General features: G+C 36.9%; 1 protein-coding gene across 1 annotated transcript in view; it reads right to left on the bottom strand.

Moving 5' to 3' along the window:
• SPIRE1 (spire type actin nucleation factor 1) overlaps positions 1-15,970 on the bottom strand; it is a 629,523-nt gene that overhangs the window by 11,849 nt on the left and 601,704 nt on the right. The window contains exons 12-13 of the mRNA XM_042782409.1: positions 4,402-4,492; positions 1,781-1,923 (exon numbers count right to left, since the gene is read on the bottom strand). Of these exons, the coding sequence (XP_042638343.1) occupies positions 1,781-1,923; positions 4,402-4,492 (234 nt within the window). The remainder of the gene's footprint in view (positions 1-1,780; positions 1,924-4,401; positions 4,493-15,970) is intronic.

The raw sequence follows: 15,970 nt of genomic DNA, 5'->3' as shown, positions 1-15,970 counted from the left end.
CATTTCACCAGTCCATGACCTAAACATCCACAATGCCACCCAGAGGGGCTCACTTCAGCCTTTTCACTTAGACTCATCTTTGGCTGGTCAAGAGGTTTATCTTGATCTCCTTCCCCACAGCGAACAACTTCCAATCTGACCAAACACACAGTGAGAGTTCAGCTTCACCATGGACCCTAGATGAGGGCTGATGGCCTTTCCTGGCACAACTTCTGATTATAATTAGCTGAAACTACTTTGGTAGCTGATGTGGTAATTCCTTTACATTAATAATATACTGAATTTAACTTAGGTCTAACCTCAACTGTGGCATTATACAGTCACAAAGGCCAAGTAATCGCTGAATGACAGACTGACTTCTAGGAAAAGCCTGATAAAAAAGATCATTCTAATTATTGGACTTATGAAAAAAAATCACAAAGGTGTTCCCTCTTACATATTTTAAGTTGTGCCAATAACAGTATATTTTTGCTAAAGCAACAACTTACTCATATTAACAAAGGTTTCAGATTTTAGTTTGAATCTGATTGGTCAGAATTCTGCTTCTCTGTTGGTAAATCATGAAATCCAAGGCTGTATTTCATCAAATGGCAGTGTTTCAATTATTATTTAGGCCATAGAGGACTCCTACCAGGAAAGGCCATAAAATCATTATTTCTTTAATTGCGTTGTTTTAGGAATAGAAATGATTTACCAAATTTCAACATTACAAACTGTTCAAACTTAGTATCTTCATAGTAGCCATATTATCTCCCTCTACTTTGTATTCTTCTTCTCCCAGGGTGAGAGAGGGACACCTGTTGTTGCTTCATTAAAACCCCTGATGATTCATAACAACCTAAAACAAACAGGCTAAGCACATTCCAGTGTTTTTAATTTATGAGTATCTGAAAAGAAAACAATAGATATTAGATTGTTGGGTGTATTTATTGATTTAAGCCTTGGATCTCACCTGCAAATATTTCTGAAGCAAAGTGGGATTACAAAAGAATCTTTGCAGACCTGGTGAATTTTTTTGGTTAGTGCGCTCAATTGAGTTCTTCCTGTCAGGGGCCTAGTGTACTATGTCTCACTGTCCTGAGAAACAAGACCAACTAACCAAACCTGGGTAGAGGGTCAGTGAAAAGAGTGAGACCCTCAATAAGATGGATTGACAACAATGAGATAGCTGCAACAATGGGTTCAAATATGGCAATGACTGTGAGGGTGGCCAGGACTAGGCAATGTTTTGTTCTATTATGCATAAGGTCGCTATGAGTTGGAGCCAACTTGACAGTCCCTAACAACAATAACACAAACCTAGACATCACTTTGAAGACATCGTCATCAGTCAACCACTTGTCAGCTCTGGCCCCCAATATCATGAAGCATATGTGAAAAAAAATGGTAACTGATGGATCAAAATTCTGCCCCCTCATTTTGCTTCAATAAAACAGTCTACCATACTAAGAGTATTTTTTATTAGGATTTAATATTTTTTAAATGGATGACTACTCCTTGAAAGGAAGAAAGCATTTCTTTAACAGTAATTCATGCTTTCAACCACTGGTAAGTCTTCAGCAAGTCACACACACACACAACTCAAAATGAACAAAGGACGGCCAAGCTTCATTTAGGTTACTATTAGGTTTTTTTTTCTTTTTCTGGTGTGGGGGGGCTATTAACAATAAATAAGGTTATTTACAGTTTATTCTAACCTTTACAAGTATTTTTCTCCTTCTTATGTTCTCAAGAAAGCTAATGATTCTAGGATCTCTAAATGATCCTTAGGATTACTTACCAGGGACCGAGAACTCTGCTTGGATGGCGGCAGAAATTGTCTCACGTTAGTTGGTGTTTCCTTTTCGATTGAATGGCGTCTCTGGGGTGGCTGCCGTCTCTCTGGCTGTGGTGTTGAAGATATGGGCAAGAATTTTGGAGGTTCTAAAAATTTAATCAAATGAAATGAGCTCTTACAAAATTTTGAATTTTGAGTGTACTAAAATTCTTCATTATTTGTGATAAACACTGCATTAAAGGTGAAGTGTTTATTTAATTGGAGGAGTATACTAAGATGGTAGTCCCTCAGAGGAATTTTAGAGATTGTTACGTAAGAATCTTTGCAGATAAAATTGGTATAGAAACAGCATGAGAAAGGACAAAATATTAAGATTTTAGTATTCATTCAAATTTGCACAAAAAAACACAGTATAAATATAGTCTCAGATTTGTACATTTACATGCCCTCATGTTACTTCCCATAGAATTTTGCAGTTAAAAGTCTCAGGCATCTAAAAAACACACACAAACACAAACATAAAAATATGTACTCTGTATGGCCAAAAAAAAACCTAAAATTTTTCAAGTGTACCCTCCTTTTATCATTTTTTAAAAATAAAATATAAAAATTCTTCCTTCTAAATGTTTATCAAGTCTTTTTTTGTCCTTAGGTTTAAATTGAGCTCTATTTAAATAAAAAAAAAAATCCAGTGTTGATGTTAATACTGTATCAGTATTCTCCTCTTCTTAGCCTTATTTTGTGACAAGGTTTAAAAAGAGAGTGTTTTAGTGCCTGAATAGTTCTAGATTCACATTTTGAAAATATTAGGATGACACAGGAAATAAATTATGTTGCCTGAGTTTTAATACTTCCTCCTATAAAAACTGCAAAGTAAGGCTAATTGATATAGTGAGTACGGGGGAAGTGAAAGTTAACAAAAAAATACATATGATCCATTTATTTGTACTGTACCACCAAGAGGAATCACTAAAGGGAAACAAATAACACAATTTTTAGTCACAAAGACGCAGAAACTCACTATTTGATTTAAATGGGTCCCTATAATATTTAATGGGCATGACCAAAGATCAACTACAGATAATAACCAAGGTAAGTTCCTATTGTTTTTGACATAATTTTGTTTAAATAAATCATAACATTATTTAAATAATTTTAACCATTAAAATTTTTGTGTTTATGGGAAATCAAATACATGCCCTAAGAAAAAAATTTTTTTTTTAATTGTGATTTGGGTGAAAGGTCACAGAGCAAATTCACTTTCCATACAGCAGTTCACATACACTTTGGCTCATGACATTGACTACAATTTACCCCAATGCAACAGGTCCCCTCCCACTTTCTCCCAATAGCTATCTCTTCCCTTTGTCCATCCCTCCGTGCACTCCTGCCCCCTGAGCTGTCCTGCTGTGCATAAGCAGCCCTTCTTTCTCCCATGATTGTTCTCTCCAAGGAGTGTACCTACCTAAGGTACATGTTCAACTCATATGCCTGTCTTTTGTTTGGCTGGAAGCCACAGATGTGGGTTCAATTCCAGACCTGAAGGGCAGCTAGGGGCTATAGTCTCAGTGGTTCCACCAAGCTCTATCAGACCAGCAAACCTGGTCCCACCTTTTTTTTTTTTTTTCCCCCGAAATGATTTTGAGTTTTGTTCCACATTGTTCTCCCTCTCTATCCAGGATCTCCTACATAGATCCCCCTCCGACTGGTTGACAGTGGTAGCCAGGCACCATCTAGTTCTTCTGGTCTCATAGTCATATAGGGTGTGGTGTACCACGGTGTACCATTTGCCAGGACTAATTGTTTCCATGAATCTTTGGTTTTCTTCATTCTTCTTTGCTCTGGATGAGGAGAGACCCATAATTGCATCTAGATGGCTGCTTGCAAGCTTTTAAGATCCCAGTTGCTACACGCCAAAGTAGGAGGTAGAACGATGTTTTGTGTAGTATGGGAAAATCTCAATATATAATTTTGAAACTCTCATAATTACAAATGAAACAGATTAAAAGTATTTAGAAATCTGTGTTCAGGATCTATTGTCTGAAGAGATACAAAGGTTTTTCCAATATCTACACATGTATGTGAAAATGTTTGTGTGCATGTTTGTTATTTGTTGGTGGGTACTACTGAGTTGGCTCTGACACATAGCAACACTATGCACAACAGAACGAAGCACTGCCCAGTCCTGTGCCAGTCTCACAATCCTTGCTATATGAGAGCCCATCATTGCAGCCAGTTATATGCATGTATAAGGAGGGAATAATAAAAACATTGACTATTTAAGGATTCTGGCTTAAATTCAGATAAGGTGATAATTAATCTAAATGTGTATAAATGTGTGTGTATATAAAACAGTTATTTTGTACAACTGGGAACTATCATATGTAAACCCAAGTCTTACTGATGTGCTTGCTTTAAGTTAAGAACCTAACACCCAATAACAGTTTAGCCTTACCTTATGATACAAGCCTATAAAAATAACTGAATCTTTCTGCACCCAACTAAAGAAATTCCATGGCTAACTGTTTGTACCCAAAATGACCACGGACACTTTGGGATCTCTGTCCTAGGTCCCGTATGTTTTACAGTGGCTGTGACTGATTCTTTGTACCACACATACTTACTCTTCCTTGTTGACGCAGTCTCTAATAAAGGGTCTTCGAGGAAGGAGGAGGAAACACTGCTGCTACTGGTTGACTTGTGTGCAGTTTCTTCCTGAGAAAAATATCAAAAAACCAAACTCATCGCAGTTAAGTCAGATCTGACTCATAGCTACCCTCCTTGGGTTTCCAAGGGGGTATCACTACGGAAGTAGATTGCACAACCTTCCTTCTGAGTAGTGGCTGGGGGGGTTTGAACCACCAGCCTTCTGGTTAGCAGTCAAATGCCTAGATATCCTAGGCATTACTGTTCTCATGCTAATTAAGAACATTTTATTATTAAATATTTATTTTAACATGAGGCATTACACTATCGTGTCAAAGGTTCAAGGCAGTAGGAGACAAACTAAAAACAATCTACAATTAGACTTGGTCTTTTTTTTTTTTTTTTTCCTTTTCATGACACTGAAGTGACATTGGTCAAATTTCTTATCTTAGGTTCTTCCTTTGTAAAAGAGGGATATAATACTACCACCTTTTCTACAAGGTTATTGGAAGGATGAAATGAGGTAATGCATTCAAAACATTTAATACATTATCTGGCACATAATAACTCAATAAATGAGGGCTAATATTATCATTAGGAGAATATTTAACACATTTATAAAAGTAACAGACTGTAAGCCTCATGAAGGCAGATGCTTTGTCTTATTTATTACTGCATACCAAGTACCAAAACCATTACATGGTAAGTTAACAAATCAATATTTGTTTGGTGAATGCATAAAAATAAACGTTTTATAAAATGTCATATAAATTCAAAATGTTTTCACAGGGCCAAATAAAATTTTAACTCTTTTTACCATTGAGAAAAAAATTTCCTAATTTAAGACTGTACCAAAAAACCCCAAACTCACTGCCATCGAGTCAATTCCAACTTATATGAACCCCCTTTGGGTTTTCGAGGTGGTAAATCTTTACAGACAAAGATCGGCCAGTCTTCCTTAAATGAGTGGCTGGTGGGTTTGAAATGCAAACCTTCTGGTTAGCAGTCAAATGCCTTAGGCACTAAGCCAATTTATTAATGAAATGCCTACTATGTACTATGTGACACATCATACACATTAACTAGAACACAAATAATTTGTATTCTAATAGTTAAGGAATAATGCTAAATATTTTTGAATACAAAGAAAATTATGTAAATGTATTTATCCACGATTATGAAATAAACAGTGAAAATTCTCTTTGACCTACTTAGCTCAGGTGACCTTAAGAATTAGTCATTCACTAAAGACTGGGCTCACTTAAAATTTGCTGCTGAAATCATTAGCTTCAGAGAAGGATCTAGTCAAAGAGTAAGAGAAGAAAAAGGATATGTAACCCACACAGTTCATACAAAGAAGGCTTGAACAGGAGCTGTCTTCCCTCTTCAGGCTCACCAGGATGAATGAAAAGTAATGTAAGCGCAGCTTTTATCCCAGACAGTGTAAATCACACAAATCTCCAGGAAAAGCTAGCAAGTAATGAGAATGATTGCCTTCTGCTTATGGTAAGTCAAAAGGAAATAAAAGCCAAGTATTAAAAAACAAAAACAAAAAAAAAAAAAACCTCACTGCCATTGAGTCGGATCCGACTCATAGTGACCCCTCCTTGGGTTTCCGAGGTGGTATCGTTACGGAAGTAGACTGCCCCATTTTTCTTCCTTTAGGCACTATGCCACCAGAGCTCCTAAGTATCTCTTAGGAGAATAAAAAAGGGTACTAAGCAGTACTTTCCAAATAATTATCTGATGTGGTGGTGCTACCCTAACTTAAACAGCAGAAACCATTCCACATACATCAGCCCACCTTCCCTAGAAACATTTTTACAAGGTTACTGAAGCTCTGGAGGTGTACTGCCTTAGGCAACTGATTGCTAACCAGAAGGTTGGTTGTTGAAACCCACTAGCCACTCCGTAGAAGGAAGACTAGGCAATCTACTTCCGTAAAGATTTACCATCTCAGAAATTCAAAGAGGGTTGCTATGAGTTGGAACCGACTTGATGGCAGTGAGTTTATTTTTGGTTTGGTTTAATTTATGTATTGTTACCTCTATTAGTGTTGAGAAACAGATTATGTTTCTTTATTCATAAATGGAAACTAGTTGTAAAATTCTGTAGAAAATATTACCTCACTTATTTCCATAATAAAGTTGTATCTCAGAAAACAAAGTGGTTCTACAAGTAACTAACTCAGTCTGAATAAAGTCTGATGAAAAAGATTAATATATTTATGATCCCAAATGTTAGAATTTCAAAGAAAACAAAAAATCTGAGAACTATGATCACTGTTTGCGAGTGGTGGTGCAAGGGAACACTACTGCATTTTCAAGCTTTGAATGCATTAAAACATGTTGCCAACTCACTTTATACTCAGTGTGCCTCTCTGCATAGTAGTGTGTCCTCTTATTTACATGTTTACCTCCACAAGGAGGAGATGATTGGGGGAAGCTTTGCTGGGAGATCTCCTTTTCTTCTTCATTTTCCCTCAATAAAGCCCTGTAAAACCTTAATGCAGGATTCCCTACCACCTTTTCCTATATTTAGCACGACCACTCAGTGTCTGATAGCCTGAAAATCCACTAAAGAAGCAAAGCAATTGAACAGGATGTGAGTCTCTGAGCAAGCAGCTTTATTCAAGTTTCTGGGCATCTTTTCCACTTTGAAAATGAGATAGTGGGATGGCATCCTCTTTATGGCCCTGTCCAGTTGAAAAGTACAGACTAAAGATAAACTACTTTCCTGAATCCTCCTTTTCAAAATAAACACAAAACATTTGCAGATATGGTTCTAGGGGAATTAAAATTTCAGTTTAGCTACATTTAAAGGTAAGAGCTGATTTTTGGGGGAGGAGGAGGAGTTAATAATGCTGATTACTTTGATTTCATGTTATTCTTCCAGACATAACTGAGGTAAAAGTAGATCATTTAAAAACATGTATTGGGAGATTTCTTGTAAGATGGCAGAATAGGCAGACAAGGGTCACTGACTCTCTTCAACAAAGAAGAGAGAAACCAATTGATACAGATAGAGAAGATAATCCTGGAGCCCTGAGCTTTGAAAGGAAGGATACAGAAGTGGATTAAATACCAACGAGCAGAAGAACCTGAATGAAAATGATGAGGAAGGAAACAAATGGAGCTGCAGACTGTCAAGAATCCTGATGACACGGACAGTTTGAATATTTCTAAGTGTTATTAGGACCTGAAAATTAGCCTAAAAAATTGGCCCTGCTCACCAAAGCCTCCATGGACGACTGCACTGGGCTAATGACTAGACAGGGAAACAGCATAAGAAGGGAACAAAATAAGCTGTGGACTTTTGGCTGTCTTGAGGGCATAAATGTTTAAAATTGGTGTGGCCATTTTGGATATTCCAAGTGACAGAATTCTTATTCAGATTCCAGGGACCTAAGAACAGTGCTGCTTGCTTGCCAAGGACAGCACAAACATACTGGAGGCTGATGACTGGAAAGGAGACAGGTGGCGAGTGCCTAAGTGCTGTGAACTAGTGCAAAGAAGAGCACAGTACCCTACTTACTCGGATACATCCAAACAAAATGAAAATCTTGGGCAGATCACTCTAACATAAAATCACCAATTAAAAATAAACAAAATGTCACAATGTCTTGGAAACAACAGATCATCACAGTCCACAGAAAGAAACAAGATAAAGCAGTAGAAACAAGGGACCAGGATACAGAGCCAGAACATATCCCACAGGAAGCAGCAGCACTGGAACTCCCTGATAAGGACTTCTAAAGATTTATATTTACATACCTTCAATGGATTAAGAGAAAGATCAAGGAGAACACTGGAAAAATTAGGAAAAACACAGACAAAAAGCTAGAAATATTCTGGAAGACAATACAAGAAAAAAATGAAAAAAAAAAAAAAAAGAAAATTTAGAAATGATACAAAATCGATGGATAGAAATCCCAAAGATTAACACTAAATTTTGAGTTAGATAACACAATGAACAGGCAGAGGAGTAGAATTCAATCAGTGGAAGACAGAAATAGGGAGACTGAAGACAAAAATACCACAATACTTCTTTAGAAAGGGAGCAATCAGAAAAAAGATCAAAACAAAATGAAGAAACCCTAAGATCCATGTGGGATACCATCAGTAGGAATAACCTATGTGCAATGGCAAATTACAACAACAACAACAACAATGGGAATTCCATAAGAGGAAGGGACAAATAAAACCACAGAGAAAACAGTTGAAGATTTGCTGGAAGACAATTTCCTTGATATGATAAAAGACAAGAATATATCCATTCAAGAAGTCCAATGAACCCCAAACAAGATAGACTTCAAAAGAAAATGACCAAGACATATCATCATCAAACCCACCAAAACTAAAGACAAAGAAAGAATCCTGAAAGCAGCACAGTAAAAACAAAAAGTTATCTATAAAGGACAATCAATAAGACTAAGCTTGGATTTCTCAGCAGAAACTAAGCAGATGAGAAGGCAATGGGATGGTATATATAAAACCTTGAAAGAAAAAAATTTCCAGCCAAAAATTATATACCCAGCAAAACTGTCCCTCAAATATAATGGTGAAATTAGGGCATTTCCAGATAAGGAGCAATGAAGGAGATTTGTTAAAACCAGACCAATCATACAAGAGGGGAGTCCTTTGGACAGAGAGGCAACAATAGCAAACAATAATAGACCATTAACACATACAATCCCATAATCCAGAAAACAACCCAGTTATGAAAGTATCCAAAGGAAAATGAGCTTATAAGATTATAAACAGGGAACCAGAGATATCAAATGGCAAATGAGGACAAGTACAAACCAAAAGAGGGGAAAAATAGCATAGTTACAGAACTTCTAAATGGTGAGGAAGTCAAGACAATTTCAAGACAGAATGGACTATTGTAAAGGAAGAAGCTCTGGTAGCATAGTGCCTAAGGCACTTGACTGCTAACCAGAAGGCTGGCAGTTCAAACCCACCAGCCACTCCTCGGAAAGATGTTGGGCAATCTACTTCCATAGTGATACCACCTCGGTAACCCAAGTAGGGGTTGCTATGAGTCGGGTCTGACTCGATGGCACATAACAACAACAAGGACAACATTGTAAAGGGAAAGAAATTAAAAATCACATGGTAACCTCAAAGAAAACTGGTAAGTCTCTGTATCAAAATAAGAAAGAGGACAAGCACAAATATTTAGCAAATACTAAAACAAAAGCAACAAAGGAAATGGTAACACAATTCATAAACAAAATGAGTTCAACACAGAAAATTATATGGAACAAAGAAATCAGCAACACCATGATAAAACACGTAACAAAATGACAGCAACAAATTCATACTTGTCAATAATTACCCTGAATGTCAATGGATTAAATGCACCGTTCCAGAGATGGAGAGTTGCAGACAGGATAAGAAAACATAACTCATCAATATGCTGTCCACAAAAGACACATTTTAGAGAAAAAAACAAAAATAGACTGATAGATAATCAAAGGTTGGAAAAAGACAGATCAAGCAAATGGCAATAAAAAAAGAGCAGGATTTCTGATAAAATTGACTTTAGGATAAAATCACCATAACAGCCAAGGAAGGACATTATATAATGATTAAAGGATTGGTTGAACAAAAGGATATAACCATAATAAATATTTATGGACGCAATGAAAGAGCCCCCAAATACATAAATCTGACTTTAACAGTACTGAAAAGACAAATACATGACTCCACAGTAATAGTAAAAAACTCACTACTGTTAAGTTGGTTCTGACTCACAGTGACCCCTCCTTGGGTTTCCGAGGCAGTACATCTACAGAAATAAGATTGCCCAGTCTTCCTTCCGAGGAGTGGCTCATTGGTTTTAAATTCCAGCCTCCTGATTAGCAGTCAAATGCCTTAGGCACTACGCCAAGACTTTAATAAACTACTGTCAATCAAAGATAGAACAACTGGAAAGAAACTCAACAAAAACACAGAAGACCTAAACAATACAATCCATCAACTTGACCTTATAGTCATCTACAGAGCACTTCACCTAACAAAAGCACAATATACATTCTTTTCCAGTGCACAAGGAACATTCCCCAGGATAGACTATATGTTAGGCCACAAAGCAAGCCTTAATTGAATTTAAAAACACTGAAATACTGCAAAGCATCTTTTCAGATCACAATGCGAAAAAATTAGAAACCAAAAATAGGAAGATTAACGGAAAAAGAGAAAACAAATGGAAAGTGAATATAACACCCTCCTTGAAAATGATGGGGTAATAGAAATTTTTAAAAAATCAAATAAAAAAATTTATTGACTCAAACAAAAATGAAAACACAACATACCAAAATCTTTGGGACACAGCAAAAGCAGTGATCAGAGGCCAATTTATAGTTATAAAGGAATACATCAAAAAAGAACAAAGAGCTAAAAATCAATACCTTAACCCAGTTATCTCCAACAGTTAGAAAAAGAGCAGGGGGGAAAAAAAAAAAGCCTTCAGTCACCAAAAGAAAAGAAAAGAAATAATGAAGATTCAAGCAGAAATAAATGAAACAGAAAACAGAAAGAGAACAGAAAAATAAACAAGACTAGAATTTGGTTTTTTGAAAAGATTAATAAAATTGACAAACCACTGGCAAATTTAACAAAGGAAAAGAGGGAGAGAATACAAATAACACAAATAAGAAACGAACTGGGCAATGTCACAACAGAACCAACTGAAGTAAAAAGGGTAACATCAGGATACTATGAAGAACAAATTTGAAGATCTAGAGAATGGACAGATTTTTAGAAACATACTACTTACCTAAACTTACACAGACTGCGATGGAAAATTTGAACAGACTCATAACAAAAGAAGAAACTGAACAGGTCACAAAACAATGACCAAAAAATAAAAGTCATGGTCCAGAAAGTTTCACTGGCAAATTGTACCAAACATTCAGAGAACTGAAACCAATCCTATCCAAACTATGCCAGAATATAGAAAAGAATGGAATCCTCCCAAATTCATTTTATGAAGCAAGTATAATCTTGATACCCAAACCAGGCAAAGACATCACTAAAAAGGAAAACTACAAACCAGTATCTTCGATGAATACAGATGTAAAGATCTTGAACAAAATCATAGCCAATAGACCCCAACAACATATTCAAAAAATAATGCATTATGACCAAGTGGGGATCATACCAGGAATGCAAGGATGGTTCAACATTAGAAAAACAATCAACGTCATCCATCACATTAAGTCAAATAAAGAAAAAGAACCACATGATCATATCAATCGATGCAGAAAAGGCATATAATGGAATCCAACACCCATTCCAGAAAAAAAAAAAAAAACTCTCAGGGAAATAGAAGGGAAATTCCTCAACATAATAAAGGGGATATATACAAAACCAACAGTTAATATTATTCTCAATAGAGAGAGACTGAAACCATTCCCCTGCAAAAAGGAACCAGACAAGGGTGTCTTCTATCACCACCACTAATAAACACAGTATTTGAAGTTCTCAAACTCAAACTCAAACTCACTGCTGTCAAGTGGAGCCCTACTCATCACATACTCATCACAACCTCTCCTTGGGTTTCTTAGGCACTATCTCTAAGGAAGGAGCTCTGGTGGTGAAGTGCCTAAGGCATATTTAGCTGCTAACAAGAAGGCTGGTGGTTCAAACCCACCAGCCACTCCTCGGAAGGAAGGCTGGGTAATCTACTTCTGTACTGATATCACCTTGGAAACCCAAGGAAGGGTCGATAAGAATCAGATCTGACTCCACGGCAGTGGTTGCATTTGCATTTTTTATCTCTACAGAAGTAGATTGCCCAGTTTTCCTCCCAAGGAGTGCCTGGCAGGTTTGAACCGCCAGCCTTGGGTTAGCAATCAAATGCCTTAAGCACTATGCCACAAGAGCTCTCATTGGAAGTCCTTCCAAAACATAAAACAAACTCACTGCTTTTGTGTCACATCAGCAAATGACTCAAATTGTGACATGACTCAAATTGAGGAGAAACAGCTACAAACATCCATTAATAATCGAAACAAGGAATGTAGTAAGTATTGATATCCTAGGCATTAGTGAGCTGAAGTGGACAGATTTTGGGTTTTTGAATCAGACAATTATATGATATACTATGCTGGGAATGACAATTTGAAGAGATATGGCTTGGCATTCATCATCACAAAGGATGTTTCAAGATCTGTCCTGAAGTACAATGCTGTCAGTGATAGGATAATATTCATATGCATACAAGGTAGACCATTTAATATGACTATTATTCAAATTTATGCTTCAACCACCAAAGCAAAAGATGAGGAAATTGAAGATTTTTATCAACTTCTGCAGTCTAAAATTGACTGACTACACAATCAAGATCTGTTAATTATCACTGGTGACTGAAATGCAAAAGTTGGAAAGAAAAAAGAATCATGGGTAGTTGGAAAATATGGCCTTAGTGACAGAAATAATGCTGGAGATTGCAGGACAGAACTTTGCAAGACCAGCAACTTATTGAACAGCACAAACTGTGGTTATATATGTAGACTTTGCCAGATGGAATACACAGGAATCAGATTGATTACATCTGTGCCAACAAGTGATGGAAAAACTCAGTGTTTTCAGGCCAGGAGCTGACTGTGGAACAGACCATCAACTGCTCATATGCAAGTTCAACCTGAAGTTGAAGACAATTAAAACAAGTCCATGATAGCCAAAATATGATCTTGAATATATCCTTCCTGAATTTAGAGACTTTCTAAAGAACAGATTTGATGCACTGAACACTGATGACTGAAAACCAGAAGAATTGTAGGATGACATCAAGAACATCATCCATGAAGATAGCAAGAGGTCATTAAAAAGACAGGAAAGGAAGAAAAGGCCAAAACGGGTGACAGAAGAGACTCTGAAACTTGCCCTTGAGTGGAAAGTAGCCAAAGCAAATGGAAGAAATGACAAGATAAAAGAGCTGAACAGAAGATTTCAAAGAGCAGCTCGAGCAGACAAAGCCAATTACTATGATGAAATGTGCAAAGACTTGGAGTTAGAAAACCAAAAGGGAAGAACACACTTGGCATTTCTCGAGCTGAAAGAACTGAGGAAAAAAATTTAAGCCTCAAGTTGCAATACTGAAAGATTCTATGGGCAAAATATTGAATGGTACATTAAACCACCAAAAGAAGATGGAAGGAATAGACAATCACTGTACCAAAAAGACCTAGTTGATATTCATCCATTTCAGGAGGTGGCATATGATCAAGAACCAATGGTACTGAAGGAAGAAGTTGAAGCTGCACTGAAAGAACTGCCGAAGAACAAGGCTCCAGGAATTGACGGAATACCTACTAAGAGGTTTCAACAAACGGATGCCTCACCGGAAGCACTCACTCGGTTATGCCAAGAGATTTGGAAGACAGCTACCTGGCCAATTGACTGGAAGAGATCTATATTTGTACCCATTCCAAAAAAAAGCTGATTCCACAGAATGTGGAAATTATTGAACAATATCATTAACATCACATGCAAGTAAAATCTTACTGAAGATAATTAAAAAACGGTTGCAGCAGTATATTGACAGAGAACTTCCAGAGGTACAAGCCAGATTCAGAAGAGGACGTGGAACAAGAGATAACACTGCGGATTTCATATGGATCTTGGCTGGAAGCAAAGAATTCCAGAAAGATGTTTACTTGTGTTTTATTGACTATGCAAAAGCATTTGATTGTGTGGATCATAACAAATTGTGGATAACATTGAGAAGAATGGGAATTCCAGAACACTTAATTGTACTCATGAAGAACCTGTACATAGACCAGGAGGCTGTCGTTTGAATAGAACAAGGGGACACTGCATGGTTTAAAATCAAGAAGAGAGTGTGACAGGGTTGTATCCTTTCACCATACTTATTCAATCTATACGCTGAGCAAATAATCTTGAGAAGCCGGACTATATGAAGAAGAACGTAGCATCAAGATTAGAAGAAGAATCATAAACAACCTGTGATAGGCTGATGACACAACTTTGCTTGCTGAAAGCGAAGATGACTTGAAGCACTTATTGATGAAGATTGAAGACTACAGTCTGCAGTATGGATTACATATCAATACAAAGAAAACAAAATCCTCACAACTGTGCATAGGGTCGCTATGAGTCAGAGATGACTTGTTGGCACCTAACAACAACAACACTGCTGTTGAGTTGGAAATCCTGGCCAGGGCAATAAGGCAAGAAAAGGGAAATCAAAGACATCCATATTGGTAAGGAAGAAGTCAAACTATCCCTATTTGCTGATGATATGATCCTATACATGGAAAACCCAAGAGACTCAGCAAAAAAACTACTCGAACTAATTGAGAGATTTAGCATAGAGGCAGGATACAAGATCAACATACAAAAATCAGTTGGGATTCCTCTACACCAGCAAAGAGACTGCTGAAAATGAAATAAGGAAATCAATACCATTTACAATAGCTACCAAAAAAAAAAAAACAAAAAAACAAAAAAACAAAACTTGCAAATACATCTTATCAGGGACACAAAAGACCTGTACAAAGAAAACTACAAAACACTACTTCAAGAAACCATAAGAGATCTACATAAATAGAAGAACTTACCATGCTTGTGGATAGGATTGAACATTGTGAAAATGTCAATACCACCCAAAGCAATCTATATATTCAATGCAATCCCAATCTAAATCCTATCAACATTCTTTAAGGATATGGAAAAATCAATCACTAACTTTATATGGAAAGGAAAGAGACCTCGGATAAGCAAAGCAGTATTAGAGAAGAACAACAAAGGAGGAGGTCTCACACTCACAGATCTCAAAACCTACTGTACAGCCACAGTAGTCAAAACAATCTGGTATTTTTACAACAGACACATAGACAAGTTGAACAGAATTGTGAACCCAGAAATAGATCCATTGACCTATGGTCAGCTGATTTTTGACAAAGGGCTGAAATTCATTACATGGGGAAGAGATGGTCTCTTTAACAAATTGTGCTGGCAAAACTGGATATCCATTTGCAGAAAAATGAGACAAGATCTGTACCTCATACCATACACAAAAACTAAGTCCACATGGATCAAAGACTTGAATGTGAAACCTAAACTATAAAATTCCTCAAGGAAAATAGGGGCAAATTTAGGGGTCCTCATTTATGGCATGAACAGAGTGTCAAGCATAACCCAAAATGCACAAACAGATAAACTAGATGACTGGGACCTTCAAAAAACGAAATTTTTATGTGCTTCCAAGGACTTCTCCAAAAGAGTCAAAAGAGAACCTACAGATTGGGAAAAATTATTTGTCAACGACATATCTGACAAGGGACTTACTTCCAAAATTTATAGAAAACGCCAACACCTCAACAGCAAAACAACAATCCAATTAAAAAATAAGCAGAAAATGAATAGAGACTTAACCAAAGAGAATATTCAGGTGGACAACAAACTCATCAGCCATTGTTGTTGTTGTTGTTATGTGCTGTCGAGTGGGCCCTGACTCATAGCGACCCCTCCTTGGGTTTCCAAGGCAGTATCACTACGGAAGTAGGATTGCCCA

This window comes from Orycteropus afer, unplaced genomic scaffold (assembly GCF_000298275.1).
Source record: "Orycteropus afer afer isolate SDZICR_OR568_19922 unplaced genomic scaffold, OryAfe1.0 scaffold00307, whole genome shotgun sequence".
Taxonomy (NCBI): Eukaryota; Metazoa; Chordata; class Mammalia; order Tubulidentata; family Orycteropodidae; genus Orycteropus; species Orycteropus afer.
This window is presented reverse-complemented; position numbering and strand designations above follow the sequence as displayed.